This window comes from Watersipora subatra, chromosome 8, assembly GCF_963576615.1.
Source record: "Watersipora subatra chromosome 8, tzWatSuba1.1, whole genome shotgun sequence".
NCBI lineage: Eukaryota > Metazoa > Bryozoa > Gymnolaemata > Cheilostomatida > Watersiporidae > Watersipora > Watersipora subatra.
The window spans coordinates 51,998,855-52,019,580 of record NC_088715.1 but is presented as its reverse complement, the minus strand read 5'-3'; the positions used below and the strand labels follow the sequence as shown (position 1 = coordinate 52,019,580).

General features: G+C 32.4%; 1 protein-coding gene across 1 annotated transcript; it reads right to left on the bottom strand.

Annotated features, from left to right (window-relative positions):
- Positions 1–2,616: 2,616 nt before the first annotated feature.
- On the bottom strand, positions 2,617–17,942 carry LOC137402707 (metalloendopeptidase OMA1, mitochondrial-like). Its single transcript, XM_068089213.1, has 8 exons — positions 17,758–17,942; positions 13,032–13,221; positions 11,104–11,277; positions 10,049–10,156; positions 9,787–9,912; positions 9,070–9,144; positions 4,961–5,104; positions 2,617–2,721 (listed from the first exon to the last, which is right to left on the bottom strand). Exons 1-8 carry the CDS (start codon positions 17,940–17,942, stop codon positions 2,617–2,619), a joined length of 1,107 nt encoding a protein of 368 aa, XP_067945314.1.
- Between the last annotated feature and the right edge of the window lie 2,784 nt (positions 17,943–20,726).

Genomic DNA, 20,726 nt, shown 5'->3' with positions numbered 1-20,726 from the left:
TTACTTTTTTAAATTTGTATATTTTAAATGTGTCGTTTCAATTTTAAATGTGTTACTACTTCAAACTTCAATTTCTCTGGTTTTTTCACAGGGCATTCGCTGGAAATAGCAAAACTAAAAACTGTTCACATAAAAACTCTTGAGTAGGATTTGCCCCTACATTCTTGCTACATTCAGTCAGACAAAGTACCTTCATGCGCTTCACTGATGTATTTAGTTTCGATATCTTATTTTATGTATAAACAGATATCGAGAAAAACCAGTATCATCCTGTTGAAAGTTTTGAAGGATAACTTTTGCTGCAACAGTAACCTTTTTTATACACACACTTCTAAATACCGTTATTATTAATTCAACGTATTCAAGATTTTATTTTGTTTTCTTAGTCTGTATTAATTGTATCAGTATCAAATCATTTTTCGTTGTAACCATTGTAGTAAAACAGACTATCTAGTCATTACTTCCTAATTATTTCACATTCAAACACCTTTACAGTTGTTTTATTTTTTCTTCTAATCGATTTTTTGTTTAATTGATTTTAACTGAACAAAAAACTTTACTCATGATATGAAGTGTACAAATTAGAATAGAAAATGTTGTTTATGTTAAATAAATTTTCTTTGTAAAAACATTTTATTACCCGAGGGACGCCGGGCATTCACCAAATATGTGTATAAACTTTAACTTGACCTTTGTCTCCAAAACTAAACCAAAATTAATGCACAGCGTTGATTTTTTTGCTTGCTAAGTGTTCATAATGTATCAGTTTTAACCCAAGTTCTGCCTACTTCTTTGAGTAGATTAAGTTGCACAGTTATATTTGTAAAAGTCTATACTGAGAAAATCAACTACTGTTAAACGTCTTAGATATACTAAAAGGTTTCTGCACAAAATTCTCTTTGTCGTACTAAAAAAAATTTTTGAGGCTATACATGCAGCAACACTCAACCTGGCTGAATTGGTGCTAAACTGATTTTTTTTCAAGCTGTGATTATCAGTAAGAAGTAACTAAAAGACCACTGCTACTAAAAATAAACAAATGATCACACCTTTTCAACATTTAAAATTCATGAATTTTAAGGTTAAATTTATATTTTATGAGTGCCAGACCCGTGCGCTGTGAGAGATCCTCACGAGTAGTCACAACATGGAGAACTGTCCCAGGAAGTGTGAATGTTCCTCAATGATGGTAGCATGCTTGTCTTTGAATCTGATCCCCCAAGTTCAATTCCGGTGCATGGCAATCTTTTTTCCTAATGCTCACAGTGTGGCTTCGGACAAACAATGTTCTTATTATAGCAAAATTAGAACTTACTAACTTCATATTTGGTGTTCATGTGTACTTTGATAAATTGTATTTAGCTGCCGTTCACAGAACTATATTTGGCTATACCTCAATAAGCTATATTTGTTGACAGATTATATATGAACTTACACCAACATTTTAGTTGATTTTATGAGAAAGTACCAGTATTTTTTTATCCTTTGCGATTGTTTTTGATGCTTGAGGTTGCCTGACTCAAAACCTGATTGCAGTTAAAACACTTAGATAAAATACAAATGTCATTATGAGGTTTATTATTATTATTTATTATTATTATTATTTGTTATTATTATTGATACCGACAGAATAGAGACCAATAACAATGTAACTTGAACAAAATATCGATACCAACTATCGCAATGATAACAACCAGTGAGGTAATTTTGCACGTGCTTTTTGGCTGAGCATTTTAGCTGCAATTAAGCTTGGTCAATTTTAATCTTGAAGCCTCCTGGCATTGAAATCACATAAAACATCAACACCAATTGCCAATAATAGGAACACACCAATATTTTGTGATAAAATCTACTAAAATTTTGTCCAAGTTAATTTTGATGAAAGAATTAATTCTTGTAACCTTTGGAACTTTGAATGACAAGTAACCTTTTCTTTTTTTAATATTAAAAGCTGGAATTGTTTAATACATAATAAACAACAATAATCTAAGGGCTAATAAGCTACAACAGACTGCACTTTAAACTGCTACACTTGAATGCAGCCTAAAAGGCTATATTTGATTTTAGCCTAAAAAGCTATATATTTGGCTGTAGACTAACAATTAGATTTTGCTCCATTCTGCAAAGCTGTATTCAGTTGTAACTCAGTCATATCTGGCTGAAGTTGAAGAGATGTATTAGCTGAAGCATAAAACACTATGTTTAGCTTTACTCTAAAAAGCTTTGTTTAGCTATAGTCTACAAAGCTTTAGTTGGTTATTGTTTAAGTAATAACCCACAAATATTTACTTATGACACGTAAAAGTTTCACTTTATTGATTGATAAATTCATAGAGTTACCTACATGAATGAATAAGGAATGTGGGCTAAAGATTGCTTAATATTATAGATACGTTGCTGTTGTCATCATGTCACAAGAGTTGCATAGAGTAAACTGGTGTGTATTTCCTAGAGTTGTATGAAGTGAACCAATTGCTAACAATGAGGCAGGACAAGTATGATGAAACTGCAGAAGGTAAACTATGACAGATAAAAATGGTCAAGCAGGAGAAATGTTATCAAGTCACAGAGACACTAAAGTAATCAAATGAGAGGATTGGTTATAAGACTGCTTGGTCACAGGCAAATATTTTGACTGTTTTCCATTTTCTCGAAGTGCTTGCACGCTACATCAATAGGATTAATACCATCTTCCGGTGGGTATACCTCGCCTTTTTTAGCCTGCAACGATAAACAGATGCCAAAGAGTTTAAAATGCCTTTCTTTGCTAAGAAAACGAAAATTAGGTGGAAGATTGTTAAAGTAGCTGGCAATGCTGTTTTCAAAATACATACTGCATCAGACCATACATATTGCACATACTAGAGAAGCAAGTTTTGCAGACATTCTGTCTGGCACCTAAAGTATTTTCAAGAAACATGATTTATTAATTGGGCAACCATTTTATCCTATTCTGGATTTGACGACACTCTGTCTGGCACCTAAAGTATTTTCAAGAAACATGATTTATTAATTGGGCAACCATTTTATCATATTTTGGATTTAACAGTAAAAGCTGACCAACGAGATATTAAATTGCTGCTAAAAGTCTAAAGGTCACCAATTTATTTTCAGATTGCTACATGTCTATGTATGTTCACAAAACATGTAGAACTTAGCCAATTTTATCTACAAATGTAAGCTTAGTTTATATTGTGGTTTTTGCTATAATTTGCAGATAAATTGCACCAAAAATATGCTAATAATGCAAATATCAGTTGACATTTAATGACATCAAATTTTAGCCGACGAAGAAGCTCAAGTTGAGTAAAATACATTCTAAAACTTAACTTTAAGTATATATGCAGATATATCAATTTATTGTTGATAGCTTCATTTCAAATAAAAATGTTTTTCAGGTATGTGTTTAGTAAGCTAAACTCACTAGAATTAAATTCAACATTTATGTTATATTTTTTCCTCAAAGGTAAGAACTTCCTATGGTATGTACTGCACATAGTACATATTAACATTACATTTTATTGCAGATCATAACCACTAATTACATTAAAATTACTGTAGGTAATTATAGCTACCAAAGTTAACATAGCGTTTTAATACTAATTTTTAATATATACAGTACGTATATAAGATTTTAATGAATTTTACCAAAACCTGTTTGCATTAGATCATTACTATGGGTTTTTATTTCCCTATAGTTGACATTTTCGCCTTGCGATGCCAAAACTGAAACGAATAAATGTTGTATGGCGAGGGCTCACTATATTATGCGTGCCAGCAAATTAGCAGTAAAAAGGGGAAACAGCGTTACGTTAAAAACATTCTTAGCTTTATAATAATGTGCATATGGCCATGATTCATCTAACAGATACATAACAGGCTATGAATAACAAATACTCTGCATATTATAAGCAGTTCTATAAATACCATCATCACTGTACAGTTGTTGAGCCATTTGCGACCAAATAGTATTTGGTAGGTATGATTGGAAATTGCATGTTTGGGTCATTTGATTACATCGTTGGTAAAATGATGAGCAAGAGAAAACAAACCCAACTTATTTTAGTCTACAATGTAATTCAAATCAGCAAAAGTTTCAGGTACAAAAGAAGTTGTGAAGGTTTTCTAAAAGATTTTAAACCGGTACTGATGAAGGTAAATAAACTAGTACAGCTAGTTTGATACAGAGTTACTTCAGCTTACCACCTTATTGCCAACAGTTTCTATCCCTCTAGCAGTGACATAGTTTTGCAATATAATTATTATATTTAAATGATTAAACACCAATGATTCTTATTATAGTTTTTAGCGCAGCAAAATCTCTGTTACGCTGAGAGGTTACTAGCATCCCAGCTTATTTATTGATGATATACTGTATACCCGAAATGACACATACCAGGGAGGATACACATACCACAAATGATACATACCACAAATGATATACATGTATACTAATGATGTTATATATTACAAATGACATGCAACGCAAGTGATATATACCACAAGTAATATGTACCGCAAATGATATATACCACAGGTTATATATACCACAGGTAATATGTACCACAAATAATATATATCAGAGATGACATATATCACTGATGATATGTGTCAAAAATGATACAAGACTTTGTATCAAACCTTCTCATATCACTAGCCTATAATATAAAACCAGTGACTGAATTTGCTACCTAAAAGAATGACACTATTACTAAACTCAAAAACAGAAATTGTGACTTACAATTAAGATTAAAACACTGGCTCTTTTATCACTATGCAAAGCAACCAATCAGCCTTTGTTAAAAGAACAGCTATATCATTGGAGAAATTTTGCAATGTTGCAAAGCCTTTTTACTACTATATTCGCAAAAACCTTTTGATTAAGGTCACACTTTTGTTGACATTCATCAGTTGAACCGTGCTTGCAAGACAATTAGAATGAGCTGTTCTGTAAACTTACCAATGAGTCAATGATTTTAGGAGCTCTTTCATGAACATAAGGATGCACTTCATAGTATTGACTGAAAATTATTCCATCTCCGTATTTCTCCTTAGCATCTCTCATTATGAGAGTTGCTGCTCCTTCTCTTGGGTCATACGAAGCCTAAAGTGTATAGATGTGATATCATAAAGGGATTGGACCATAAAAATAAGTGAGTGTAAATTTAAAAATTTAATTAATATTTGAACTTGTCAACAAGCAACAACTGTCATACAATATGTTTCTATGACATGGATAATGAGGATTTGGAGTTGTCTACCCGTTGAGTTACAAAACGATAATTGTTTCAAAGGACATTTGCATGATTTGGATTAACGCAGGTCCTTTGTTAAAAGAGATAAGGATTTCTATGCTAGAGATCAAAGTAGGGCATTTGGAACTGTTCAAGTCAAAATAAGAATGACTGAAATGTGGAAAATGTTTAAAATGGAATAGCTCGCATGGCACTTTCTTGCACATCTTTCGCAAGTGCCGCTTCCATCTTTCAAATGCATGAAACATTCGGTTGAAATCTGTGAGTAACAAAGTTTGCCATTTTCATCTTGTGGATGATGTCAAATTGTAGATTAAACCTGCCATAGCAACCAAGCAGCCTGCCATAGCAACCAAGCAACCTGCCATAGCAACCAAGCAACCTGCCATAGCAACAAAGCAACCTGCCATAGCAACCAAGCAACCTGTCATAGCAACCAGGCAACCTGCCATAGCAACAAGGTGAAATAATTTACAGACAAGTATTTCGAATCTCCCGCCTCACTAGAATGCGTATCTTCTATTTAAAAGCAATGTATATAGGATGCTCCGTAAAGCTGAATCAAATTTTAGCTTACGTCTAAAATATTTCAAGCTCTTTTTGTAAGATTTTTTTTAGGGTGACCACAGAGGATTAATCTGTACAATTAATTTAACAGACTGAGAATTTGGAAGGGAATGCACTTCTTGTCACTATCTTTCGCAAATCAAAACGCCAAACTGTTGTTCACTGCACAAGGGCTCTAAACCACTAGGACACGGCTACATCTGCGATTTACTTCAAAAGAAAATAACTAATAATAAGAAATGTTGTTGTGTGTATGTGTGTCGTTGTGTGTATGCATGTCATTGTGTGTATGTGTGTCGTTGTGTGTATGTGTGTCGTTGTGTGTATGTGTGTCATTGTGTGTATGTGTGTCGTTGTTTGTATGTGTGTCGTTGTGTGTATGTGTGTCATTGTGTGTATGTGTGTCGTTGTGTGTATGTGTGTTGTTGTGCGTATGCGTGTTGTTGTGTGTATGTGTGTCGCTGTGTGTATGTGTGTCGTTGTGCGTATGTGTGTCGTTGTGTGTATGTGTGTCGTTGTGTGTATGTGTGTCGTTGTGTGTATGCGTGTCATTGTGTGTATGTGTGTCATTGTGTGTATGTGTGTCATTGTGTGTATGTGTATCATTGTGTGTGTGTGTGTCGTGTGTGTATGTGTGTTGTTGTGTGTATGTGTGTCGTTGTGTGTATGCGTGTCATTGTGTGTATGTGTGTCGTTGTGTGTATGTGTGTCGTTGTGTGTATGTGTGTCATTGTGTGTATGTGTGTCGTTGTGTGTATGTGTGTCATTGTGTGTATGTGGTGGGTGTGTGTCTGTCTGTTAACCTGCGTGGACGATGAGCGTTTTTATACTTTTTTGGCAATCTTCCTCTAAACTTCACATGTAAATACTCAGTGCCTTCTGATGTGTTGCTAAAATATTTGACTTTAGAACTTCATCTGGTTTCCCAAAACCAGCCTCTTACACATTACCTGTAGAATATCTAATTGATAGCGAAAAAAATCTCAGACAATGACAGTCTCAATACTCGCATATTATATTCAACACAACACAAACCTCGCTAAATATAAAGATATTGAAAGGAAAACTAGTGTAAACAACTCTGGGGAGCCATGGCATAAAAAATCATTAGACTGTAAATACAAGAGTGAGAGTACATATGGACTGTATGTATATATTTATTTATAATCTTGAGCAACTTAAACTCAATAAAATGATATTTGAGCTTAAAGGTTTTTATATCGTTCAAGGTATGTAAAACAGAGTTAACATCCAAGTCATTTTTGTACGAGTAAGTTAAATGTATTACAGCAAATATAACGAGTCTTTGAGCTACAATGAAATTACCTCTAAGTTAAATGTTTTAAATTTAAAAAATCAATGATTAAACTGTTTATTGGTCAGACTTACTGGTGACCCAAAATTCTGTTTAGAGGCAGATGTCTCATGAGATTGATAAGAGCTAACTTGGCACGAAAAGATGTCTAGCAACATTCGTAAAGCTAACGCAGTTAAACACATTATGTCCTCACTTTTAAAAATGCTCCCACTATTCCCACGACCAAACACAAGCAAAGCGATTGGTTGGGAGATTTATGATAAATGCACATGTGCACACAACTTCAGAATATTGTTCATCAACAATGAAACGAACCCTTGTCTCAAAATTTCATCAACAAATTTAACTATCCTTTTGTAGAGTCGTTAAAGTGTAATAATGATACAAAACATATTCAAACCTATTTAAATATGTTACCAAGTCTTTATAAACCGTCGACATTATCTTAAAATTTACCCATCTGATCGGATTATACACTAATAGACAGATTTATTTAGACAAAAATCGTTATTAAAACTTGCTAAGCCTCACTTTTATCAAAGTTAAAACTGGAAATTAAAACGTCGAGTGACAGAGAATAGAACGATTAAGTCGTGCGCATTTCACCAAAAAAAAAGTGCACATTTCACCAGTCAATAGCATTGTCAAATTGCCAAAGGTTTCTGTAATTAACGTAGGAGTACAGAAATCGTTTCATTTTTGCCTATTTCAAAGTAAATGACATTTTAGACACATTTGAGTACTTTGGTATTCTAACTGATGTCTAACGCAGTGTAAGTAAAGGACATGACAATGATTTTTTTTAACGATTCTTATGAGATTACGATATTTAATTATAAGTTTGGATATTTTTCTTGGTACTTATTGGTATTGTTAGCAATGACGTTTTGAAATGTAAACAAAATTGTGCATTGGTTTTTTATTATTTCTGTATTACTATTACTAAGTTTGGATATTCTTTTTGATACTTCTTGATATTGTTAGCTATGACATTTTTAAATGTAAACAAAATTGTGCATTGATTTTCTACTATTACTGTATTACTATGTTAATAATATAGGTTATTCTAATAATATCAGTGCATTTTATTTCTAATATTGCATTTCTCCTATTGCAGGGAGAGAGACATTAACATATAATATTTTCCTTTCATTATTGCTGTTTGTCATGACCAAACACTTTTTTAAATAGATTTTCTAAAATTCTATATAAAAAACACTTCTTAATATTGTTAGCTATGACGTTTTGAAATGTAAACAAAATAGTGCATTGGTCTTATATTATTACTATATTGATAATATCAATTGGTTGTTCTAATAATATCAGTGCATTTTACTTCTAATATTGGTTAATATCGCATTTCTCTTATTGCAGGGGAGAGATATAAACATATAATCTTTTCCTTTCATTATTGCTGTTTGTTGTATATAATAACACCCACACCCAGTACATTACAGTTACCATTGCAGTTATCCTATTGCACTGCAGTGCCATTTGACTGCTAATATTGCATTTCTCAACCATCAGTACCCTTTCTTTTTTCCAATATCACTTTGGTCGTGGGCTGTATGACAGTGGAATTTCTAATATTATAAAGGTGCAAGTTAGTTGAGCATTTACAAAGAAGAGATGCATATCCAAAACTACAGATATAAAGGTTTAAACCTTGTGTACCCGAAATCTTTGTTATAAAAATTTGAATCTTGTCTACCTAAAACCTTGGACATAAAGTTTTAAATCTTACGCATCAAAAACCTTTGGTATAAAAGTTGAAACTCTGCGGAAACACCTTTTTCCAACTATTTGAGTTGGAAACTAAATAAAGATTTGCACTATGCCCTTTCTGATGCCTTGATTGCAAGTTGACTCAATATTTCTTTTGTGAACTGTTACTCCGCCAATGTGAACCAAACAGAACAAATAACTCACTTTTGACACCATGAAAGCCGCGGTCTCATCAGCCTCAAACTCTTGACACCGAGTGTAAGGTGTTCGCTGTAAAGACTGAAACAGGCATCACTAAGATTTAGCTTCATATTTTATAGACAGTATGCATGCAGCATATATTCATTCTATGACTTTTCTAAAGTTAACTTGGTCTTGAAGGAGTGAAACGCTTTTTGAAAAATTGCTGCACTTTGTTTACATAGATTAAATACTTAGATTGGATTATCTGATAAAATGTCTAAAGTTCAATAATTTAGCAAAATACTTATTTTTCATGATGCGATGCGATTTTTCATGTTTCGATCATTTTTCAAAATGATCGAAACAAAATTTGACATGGCAATAAACTTATTTTTATTTCCATGACATGTTGTCATAGAAACCGCATTAGCATTTTAAGCTTCATTGAAAATTGTATACATTCTTTTTAATTGTTAATAGAAACAAAATGATCTTTTGCTGTCATTATTCAGCAAATATCACAATTTATAGCTCAAATATGATGTGCTATCTAAGGTATGCTTTTTCCTAGCTTTCACATAACTGTTACTAAATCTTTGCTCTATTGAGGCAGTCATAACTTTACACAAACGAAGATGTTAGTTGCTGATTCCAACAATACAGCTTTTCGAGTGCCAAGTTTGTTAATTGCTTCAAAAAGAATAAGTTGATATAACATAGCTATTGTATATTTTTCACCTCAGTAGCCAAGAACTTTGCAATAGGTACAATAGCCATCAGGCGCTCCTCCTTTTTAGATAGCGGAAGTAGGGCAAAGAATGCCAACGCTTTACCCAGCTTGTCAGAATAATACAACTTATCTCGCTGAAGAAAACAATAAAATTTTAACTTATATTTTTTGTTGGTCAAAAGTCTTTATTGTGGAAATAGTTTAGATTGTCGTATTGCCAAAGTGAACACATGTTTTATGATAATAATATGTAAAATTCAAGATACTCACTGCGTGACCATGGTAGACATGTGCCATTTCATGAGCGACGGTGTTTGCTAGCTTGCTATCAGTATCGAGAGCTGAGAGAAACTTAGTTGTGATATAAAAATGGCCATTCTGTAAAACATTACATACTTTAGTTAGTAGTTACCATATTTACTAGCAGATTATCAATTAGTCAATACCCTATTTAGGTTTTATTGTTAGACAACATGTAAATAACTTACATGTACATTCGTAGTTACTGTAAAACCTCTATTAGACTGCCACCTCTAATAGAACACCACTATGCCATAGCGTTCAAATAGGGTCTTACAGTAAGCGTGATTAACAGTATATGAATTGTGTTTGTTTTAACTTATTTTTATATATTATTACATGACACAGTTATTACAATATGACACTATTTGTACTAATTGATACAGTTGTTAGTGTTTGATACTATTTGTACTAATTAATATAGCTGTTAGTATTTGACACTATTAGTACTATTTGACACATTTGTTAGTACTTGACACTATTTGTACTAATTGATACAGCTGTTAGTATTTGACACTAATTGTACTAATAGATACAGTGGTTAGTATTTGATACTATTTGTACTAATTGATACAGTTGTTAGTATTTGATACTATTAGTACTATTTGATATAGCTGTTAGTATTTGACACTATTAGTACTATTTGACACAGTTGTTAGTATTTGACACTATTTGCACTAATTGATATAGCTGTTAGTATTTGATACTATTTGTACTAATATAGATACAGCTGTTAGTATTTGACACTATTTGTACTAACTGATACAGTTGTTAGTATAAATTTGAAACTATTAATACTATGTGACAAAATTGTTACAATATATTAATGCATTACTAGAGTATTTCTGACAAAGCGCAAGATGGATGGAATCTCGCTAGCAATTTTAAACCTGAACTAAACGTATCAGACGCATGTGTTTTTTTTCTAAGTGTTATTTGGTACAATTAAACATTATCTAATCTCTAAAAGGTATAAAATATACACTTCTGTAGAAGCTCAACGCTACCATGGTCAAACAGCTTACAGGAAAAGCATAGGCTGCTTCTTCACTCTCTGAACAAATTATAGTCACTGTCCAATCAAAGTTGACGAGCCCATCATGGTCATGCTGATTGGCTAAAATAAGCTTTTTCAGAATTCCATCAACCCGTTTCCATTGAACTGAATCTTCACTCAGACACTTATTTTGAAAACATATCTAAAAACACATCAACAGTATATTGAAAGAAATAGATTTGACGAATCATATTGTATGATTATGCTGATTGCATGTGATTGGTTGAATCTAAATTTTTATTGTGATATTGCTACAAAGTTTTTGAATTGAATTGAAATTATTAAAAAACAATCACACTCAGTTCTGTATTGTTAAATACAAACCTATCTAGAGTAAAACGCTAGTGCCAGCTCGTTATTAATAGTTGCATCCAAACATTGTTTTCAAAACTTGATCAATCACAAATTAAGCATTTGTAACCAACTTAACTTGTTCTTGATGCTTAATTTGAAAACTTTAGCATGATATATAAAAGGTTGACAGTTCTCACAATAATGGGCAGTTTTATAACAATTTCAATAAATAAACTTGCTATGAAATGATGAAGTTGAAAGAATTTAGGCACAACTTTAGAATGCTATTCTTGCTGCCTAAAACTAACTATGGTAGATAACCTCTTGGATGGAACTATTAATTTATGAACAAAAGACTTTTCAAAAGTGAAACCTTAATAGTGTGTTGTGCTAGCTGAAATTCTGACAATTATCTAATGCTGTTGAAACTGTTCATTTACTGGTTCATAACACTTGTGTATGCAGATGTGAATTTCTCCCTGTCTTAGAGTGCATGTAATCCACCTTGAATTACTGATTATGTACAATGTTACCAACCTATTACTTGAGTTTCAAGCTAAATAGGTCTCTATTTTTCAATAAGCGACTGACTTCGTTAACTCGAACTTTATTGAGCATAACAGAACATTGCAAAAAACTTAGTTGGAACATGACTGCTTTTTGTTTATGTTAAAGTAAATCACGCCATGTTCCTCTAGCACTACCTCTACCTTCTAGCTAGAGTACTAAAAGCTATTTTTATTTTTATACTAAAAACAAAAATTTTTTTTAGAGATTATCAGCCACAAAATATTATATTGTAATACATTATATCATTAATTAGTTTTTATACGTTTTATACCACATCTTTCTTAATGCAATATTTATCAAATTTGTTGTAAGTTTTAAGTTGTATAACAAATTAAAATGTTTCCATATAAAATTTATGCTTTGTCAACCTACAGTCTGAACATGTGAGTGGATCTAAGAACAAAATGTCTCAAAATATGAACTGCAAATAAAGTGGGATATGCCGATGAGCAAACAAAAAAACATAAAAAAATCAAAATTTAAGAGATAAACAACCTGCTAATAAAAATGGAGAGTAACATATATTTAAAGAACAGCACAAAACTTTTGGTAAATTTTATCAAAACGTATCAGTATTTTTCATCATTTGCAACAGTTTTTTTATGCAAATTAGTATGATTATCAGGATGTTTCAAGATTAAAATTAATAAAAATTGATCGCAATTAAAACCCGAGACTGAAGACCATCAGAATAGAGACGTGTGATGCTTTAACTTGAATGCAAAAGCTGATACCTACTATCACGGCGATAACGATTGGTGATGTCATTTTGTTACGTTTTTTGTCTTCTAATTGTTTTAGTCGTTATCCGGTTTTATCGATTTTAACCTTGAAACTTGCTGGCAATCAAATCACCTCAAACATCAAAAATAATCACAGATGGGAGAAAAAGACAAAAACTTTTTGATAAGGTTTGCTAAAATTTCTGCGCGAGTTCATCTGTAAAAAAAGAACCGGTTCTTATAAAACAATGTTAAAAGAGCAATTGTTACAAGAGACACAGGAAAACTGATTTACAATTTTATTTCCAACCTTATCTTCTATAAACCAGCTTCTTCTAACATCTTCTATTTCTCCATTTTTGCCTGAAACCATGGCCAGATAAACCAGCCATGCAACTGCTGCAGGTACAATAAAAACACATCCAAATGCTGTCCCGACAATTATTCGCAGCAACGGTGTCTTTACTTTTGCAAAAGAGAAGTTGCTAGGATTAGGCCACCTGTAGAACACAAGTAGTTTTATACTTAACTTCAATAAATATATAACTACACGAATATATAAATAGGTAAATAAATATATATATAATTATGTGAAAACATGAACACATAAATATATCATAATAATGAGACCGCCTGGTAATTTCATAATAATCTTTTTTATTTATGGCACAAACTCCCTTTCCCTATAATCTCAGACCATACATATTATACATATTATATTATATACATATTATACATATTTGAAATGCAAACACATATAAATACACAAATATGCAAATATATAGATACATAAATGTGTAAATATATAAATACATAAATATATAAATAAATAAGTTAACAAATGCATAAAAGCATAAATGCATCTATATAAATGAATGTAAGTGTTTGTTGGTTTGTTTGCTGTATGTCCAGTTATGGCAATAAGATTATAGGAAAGAAAAATCCGCTGCACACTGGAGCTGAATTCAAAACCATCAGTTCTGCAGGCAGGAAAACTAACCACTACGCTATGTTTTTCTTGCCATGCTATGGGATAATTGCGCACATACTTATGCAGCAAATACGATAATACTAACGGATACTACAAGCACGTTTGAAGATCATGATTGTATGAGAGATCATGACATAGCATAACAGACATAGGCATAATTATGAGCACAAGCTTTTAAATTGTGGCAAGTACAGTTTTTTGTCCAAAAAAGCTTTTTTATTACTTGTGCAACCATGGGCATTTAACTAATAAATACAGCAGTGTATAAACGCATAAACACATAAATGTATAAATATGTAAATACATAAATATATAAATTCACAAATATAAAAATATTTTTGTAACTTATGACTCTAATGTTTTACTGGTGTCAAGACTGTCTTTTTAATAAATTGTGTGAAACATTTAGAAGTATCAAAAATGTGTTTTTGTCTCAATTTTCGCATTCACAAGTTTTACCGCAATGTTTTCAAGGTAGCATAAAATTTTGACCAAACCATAAAAATTAAAGAGCTAATTTTTTCCAAGTTAGTTTATAGATGTGAACAATACAAAAAGTTCTCACCTACAATATGATGAATTTATAATATGGACTTGATCACTGCTACTAAAAACACTGGAACTAAAGCTACTCAAAAATATTTGTATAATGGAAATAATAGAAACAAAATTTGGTAATTTTTGACACTAAAATCATCATTTATATGCCAGATGGGGTAGTCAAAGGTAAGTGTTCGGTTAACACAATAGTGCAAGTAATAATTATGGTAACTTCATGGGATGTTATGTTAATATCCTGGGGTGTTATGTTACCATTATGAGATGTTATGTTAACATTATGGAATGCTATGTTAACATGACGGAATGTTGTGTTAACATCAAGTGATAATTATGTTAGCATGGGATCAGGGTAGGCAGAGCATTATAGAAGCAGGAATGATTTTAAAAATCGATCTTTTGGAGTTGAGCCGCAAAAATACTAGCGTGTCTTTGATGCAAAGGCTTTTGCCCGATGACAGCCATGCTTCCTTTATTGATGAACTAATGGAATGTCCGGCATTGCAAGAGTATTAAAAATCAGCTCATAAACAGTGACAGTTGATGTAGTTTCCACTTACCATTAGCCTGGCACATTGCCAAAAGCTAATTTGAGAAAGCTATGGAACTTACTGGTAAGAGCCGTGATAGCTAGCAAAAAACAACATTGCCCCATAATTGAGAGCGGTATGCGTATTTTTACTCGGATAGTGACATACATCATCACCCAATGAAACCCTCCATCTCGTGTAGCATAATTGGTAAAATATTTGCCTGGTGAATGGGAGGTTCCGAGATCAAATCTTCTGCAGTACGGACTTTTCGTTCCAATAGTTTAATAGCTATAGCTGAACAAACTATAATAGCTGAACAAACTGAAAGACACACAAACAATGAAATTTATATATCTCGGTTTGACCAACTGCATGACACCGCCCATTATTATGAGATTATATTGGTTGCAGGCGATGCTTCGATAGCCATGAGTGCAAACTTTATATGATTTAAATCTCGTAATTTTTTACCTAGAATGTGGCGAAATTTGCATGGCTTGCCATAGCTTTAAAGTTATTTATTTTAACAAAATGTACTTTTTTTACTCGCATTAGGGGTCTATAGGCTCTTGATATTTATAGTTCTAGACAATTTGACTGAAAGTTATAACGTATTATCAGAAAGGTTTCCAACATTTCATTTATCAAAAGAGTTTTCTATGATTGATTTGGAAGAAATTTAAAGCTTTTTAGAACTATCATAAAAAATGACTACAACGATCTGAAATTAGATTTACGCGCTAAATAAAAGTATGGTGAAGTTTTTTGTTGTGGAAAATTACACCTATTTTTATGTGTTTATGTAAATATATAAATACACTAGCTGCTTTACCTACAGGAACAGATTCACGCATAGCATAAGGTTTATTGAGAGTTGTCTTTCATACTATAAAACAACTCTAAATATGCAGTCTACTAAAATTGTGTTCCTGCTCAGAGTATGCATGCACATATACATGTCAATGTTGGGGAGAACAATGGAAATTTGCAATGTGTTTTACAGCTAGATGCGAGTAAAATCTAATAAATATTCTAGATTCATGTGTCTAGATTGATGTATCTGTTCATACTCCGTCTATATTTGCAGTTGACGATCGCACACTTCCGCCGCTGAGCCCCCGCCTCGGCTGACCAGCCTTTACCCGCCAAGCAGTTGATAATCGCGCTTTTGCACTCACCTCGCAATCAATCGCTTCGCACTTGCAATCAATCGCCTTGCAATCAATCGGCCCGCACTCGTCTCGCAATCAATCACCTTGCACTCTCCTCGCAATCAATCGCCTCGCAATCAATCGCCTTGCACTCCCCTCGCAATCAATCACCTCGCACTCGCCTTGCAATCAATCACCTTGCACTCGCAACCAATCGTCTCGCAACCAACGCCTCGCAATCAATCGCCTAGCACTCAATCGCTTTGCAATCAATCGCCTCGCACTCGCCAACTCATTCATCCGGAAAGCCGCGCCTAGAGACTCTCGCTGTACTCGGGGCGAAAAAGGTCTCCCCGAGTGACGCCACGGCCCCAAGCCTAGCTGTGCTGCCCAGCGTTGCCCGGGTAGTAAAAAAAGTCTTCGCACAGAAAATTGATTTGTATTTAACATATAACAACATTTGGCATTTCAACTTTCAAACTACATATCATGAAAGAAATGTTTTGTGTAGTTGAAATAGATTAAGAGAGAAAATGAAACAACTGTAAAGGTTTTCAAACTTACTTTGTCAAACAACTTTTAAACTTCATATCATGAGAAAAATGTTTCGTACAGGTCAAATAAATTTTAAAAATAAAATTACTATAAAAGGGTTTAGATGTAACAGTGAAATAGTTAGCAAGTAATAGCTAAATTGAGTCTGTTTTGCTACGATTACAATTATGAGATGATTCGGTAATGATACAATTAATACGAACTGAGAAAACAAAAGAAAATTTGTGAATATGTTGAATTAATAATAACAATTCTTGCATAGAAGTGTGTGTATAAAAAAGTTACTGTTCCACCAACAGCTATCCATCAAAACTCTGAATACGACGATATGTTATGTAAAAATAAAATATATTAGTGTCTTTGTCTGATTGAAGGTGAGAGAATCTAGATGCTATTCCTACTCGAGATAATACAATTGTCCGCGTGAAAAGGGGTGACCATGATAGCAATTTAGCAATTGAACCTTATGAAAAGCCAGAAATAGAGGTTTACAAAAACGGCATCGTGTTTCATAGAGTTAATAAAATTTAATCGCTTAATTCTAATATCGAAAGAGTCTGTTGTCGATATCGTTTTGCCGAAAATGAATCAGCCCTAATACGCCGAATCAGCCCTAATACATCGAGGACAAAAGCATCGCGTGTCATGAAGTTAAAAGAAGGCCATAGAGTTGGTAATTATTACGCCATTTTTGTGGGAAAACGGCAAACGATGGATAGGTTGTGTATAGAGGCGTGTACTAACCGGAGATTCCCGTTAATGTGTCCTAGATACCTAGTAGCGGCTAATAGTCCGAAAAGTACGGTACTCTATAAGACACTCAATCAAACACACCCACACACGCAGACAGACAACGATTGCTGTTTATATAGTAGATAAATGTATAAACATATAAATTTATTATAAATATATAAATATTTTCGTTACTTATGACTCAAGTGTTTTATTGCTGTTAAGAAAGTGGCTAAAACTGTGACATTGTTCAATAATTTGTTAAACCATTCTATATAAATGATGTAATTTATACAATCATGAAGTAATCCAAAATATTGTTAAACTAAAGACAATACATGTGGTGGTAATATACAGTGTACTTACTTTGGCTCCCATATAATATACTTAATTTAGCTCAGGCACAATGTACTCACTTTGGCTTTAGAGCAATGTACTTACTTTAGCTCAGACACAGTATACTTACTTTGGTTTTGGAGCAATGTACTTACTTTAGCTCAGACACAATGTACTTACTTTGGTTTAGGAAAAGAATTGGCTTTGAGCATGGTATTTGGAGGTTGGGCCTTCAAAACCACTCCTCCTTGAAATGCCCGCTTACAAAAAATTTCCTTAGTAAAGCTGTTCCGAGGCAAACGTGACTTCAGCAGGATGGCTAAAGATTGCCTTGCTGCCTGAGCTGCTGTCTGCCAAGCAGCCATGTCAATGATTCACTTTTTCAAATTTTCTACAAAATTATTCCAATTTACTAACAATTCACTTGTTTATAAACAAAGATATAAAATATATCGAAGACAAAATGACATAAATATATATAAATAAGTATTTAAGTTTTTTATACATTTTAACTTAATGTATTTTGTACTTGTGCAAGTTTCTATTATAAAGTATATGTATATACTGTACACGTATGTACATGTATTTATATTTAAGAAATTTTTATTGTGTTGTATTTTATTTACAGTTCTGCTAATGAAAAAAGCTTACAGACTGTATTAAATTAACAAAGCAGTAGATATTATCTATGAGAGTTAAATTATAAATTTACACTTTTACACATAAAATGCCATAAAGGTTTTGACTTGCATCAAATTACTGACTGTTAGTAAAAAATCAACAGCTAATTTTTGTAAAGTTTTTATTAAAGCTGTTTAAAATTGTTTAAAACTCTCTGGATAACTCTCTGGATAACTCTCTAGATTGTGAAAGTAAGGAGCATAAACTTTCCCTATAATAATTTTTTCAAATGTATTTTTGTGGAAATTAATTTTTTGATCATACAAATGATCATTTTAAAAATGATAGATTTCAAGTAAATCAATATTTTTTATTTTGAGTTAATTGTTGTATAATCCTTATTCTAAATTTTAAAAATAGACATCAAGTCAATCAAACTTGACGGTTATTTAATGAAATTAAATTAACAAAAATGGAATAATAATAATAGAAGTTAAATCGCTTACATAATTATCGATGGCACAAAAAAGAAATGCTATCAAGAAATGTTAAATGATAACACGGTGAAATTTCTAAATGTTTTTTATTTTAAACATGTGTACTAATTGATGTAAAGTTCATTTTTGGCAATAATTTTTTCAAGTTTCAGTTGCAGAAATTGCTTTTGACGAAAAATGGCAGTTCGCTAGCTAATCAAACACAAATATTTTAAAAGGACTCACTAGAAGCTATGGCCTTGATGGACTTCAATATTCATCCTATTCAGTACTTTGCACTAACAGCAAAACATCTGAAAAGAATTTGAACTATTTTACAAATATGTACATAATCTTTTGAGTATTCTCCGCTTTTTTTGCTAAAATGAGAAAAAAATTTAATTACCGAAATATGTTCTGGAACAGGTTTGTACATAAACAATAAAATGCAATCAAAAATCTATTGTTTGCATTTGAACAAAAAATAATTTTTGTTAATAAAGATTAAAATACTTAAAAGCTTTGTATTAGTTTATTCTCACCTATGAGAATAGCGACAAAAATACGAGGAAAAAAAAAGACGCAGAAAAAAGGATTGAAAACAATGCAGATGTTTGAATCCCCAGGCAAACGCTCTACCACATAGCCATTTAATAATCTTTCCTTTTCTATGAATAACTGTGCACATAGTTGTTACATATGACTATCTGTCTCGTCGCACAACACTGATAGTGTAATTGTGCTAATAAATTTATCTCGCTAAAATGGAATCCAGTGCTAGCTATTGCTCTATTTGCTTTCTTTTCATTCTAACAGACGGCTAGCGTACGTCGTGAAAAACATCGTCAGACATTTAAGAGTTTAAACACATACAACTACTTGTGATACATTACCTTGACCATTCAGAATTTCAGACACCTCCATTACAAGTGTGATTATATTCTTGGATAGTATATAAACTGTCACTATTGAAAGAGCAGACAAATCTTATATATCTAGTCGTGATGCCTTAAATGCCCCTTTTCTGGTAACAAACAAAGTGCATAAAAATATTTGTGATGAATGCAGTTGTTTACTAACAAAATATTTTTTTCTGAATACAAAAAAATTTAGGATTCATTATTTTTTATTTATTAAAATTTTATTTTATTATTTAAAATGCTTTAGAACTTAGGCTAATAGAGCATCCCTAGAGAATTTAAAAGTTAAACTGGGTATCTTAGCAGCAAACATCTCGTTCAAAATGGCCTCATGGTTGCAGCTTCCAATAAAAAGGTTGTTCTATTACTCTTTAGAATATAGAAAAGATTCACCAGAGGCAGGCATTGATTCAGTGTCGATGTTATATATAAGCAAACTGCACTTCTGAGTCAATGTGACAATATCCTTCTGTGAAAGAGATTTGAAGTCCTTACTCAAACTTATATTAGTACTAGCTAAATTTTTTGCGTTATACTAGTAATAAAGAAGTTTTTGCACAGAAAATATATTTTTAATCGACATGTACAACATTTACCATTATAAATGAAGATGTTTGTTTATTTCTGTATGTGCTACATGTATAAGTTTAGTTAAGTTTACGCTATATATATATCAATATACTTATAGCATTTTAAGGAAAAGTCTTGGTACATATTTTCCTCTGATTAGTTCAAGCGTGCTCGCTGAAGCGTAAAGCCTGCGTATGTTAACCAATCACCAATAAAAATTGGTAGGTGTAATAACATGTCCACAGTTATCTCATAGTATGACAAGGTGGCCGCTTAGAGTAGTGTATAGCAAGCCTGTCTGTCAAACTGTTGTTCCCAAGTTAAATTATAGGACATTTATAGGGCAAAGTTGCTCTTTTATTCCTAGATTTTAATAGGTATAACTGGACATTCAAACAACTGACAAAATATAGACAAACACTTAGATTTTCTACAAACATGCTCAATTTTCTACCTAGATTTTCTGACAATGTACCCCACTTTGTCTTTGTGTCTCTTTGTGTCATATAAACTTCCCAGTCGTGATTTTTGCTTTCCACCAAAACGATAAAAATGTTTGGCT

Bases quoted from the DNA above. Each gene is read 5' to 3' on its own strand.
- LOC137402707 (XM_068089213.1), bottom strand. From the start codon at position 17,942: ATGGCTGCTTGGCAGACAGCAGCTCAGGCAGCAAGGCAATCTTTAGCC. The intron at 9,913-10,048 runs GTGAGTATCTTG...TGTTTTCTTCAG, and splicing joins ATGTCTACCATGGTCACGCA to CGAGATAAGTTGTATTATTC. The intron at 5,105-9,069 runs GTGAGTTATTTG...TATACACTTTAG, and splicing joins CGGCTTTCATGGTGTCAAAA to GCTTCGTATGACCCAAGAGA.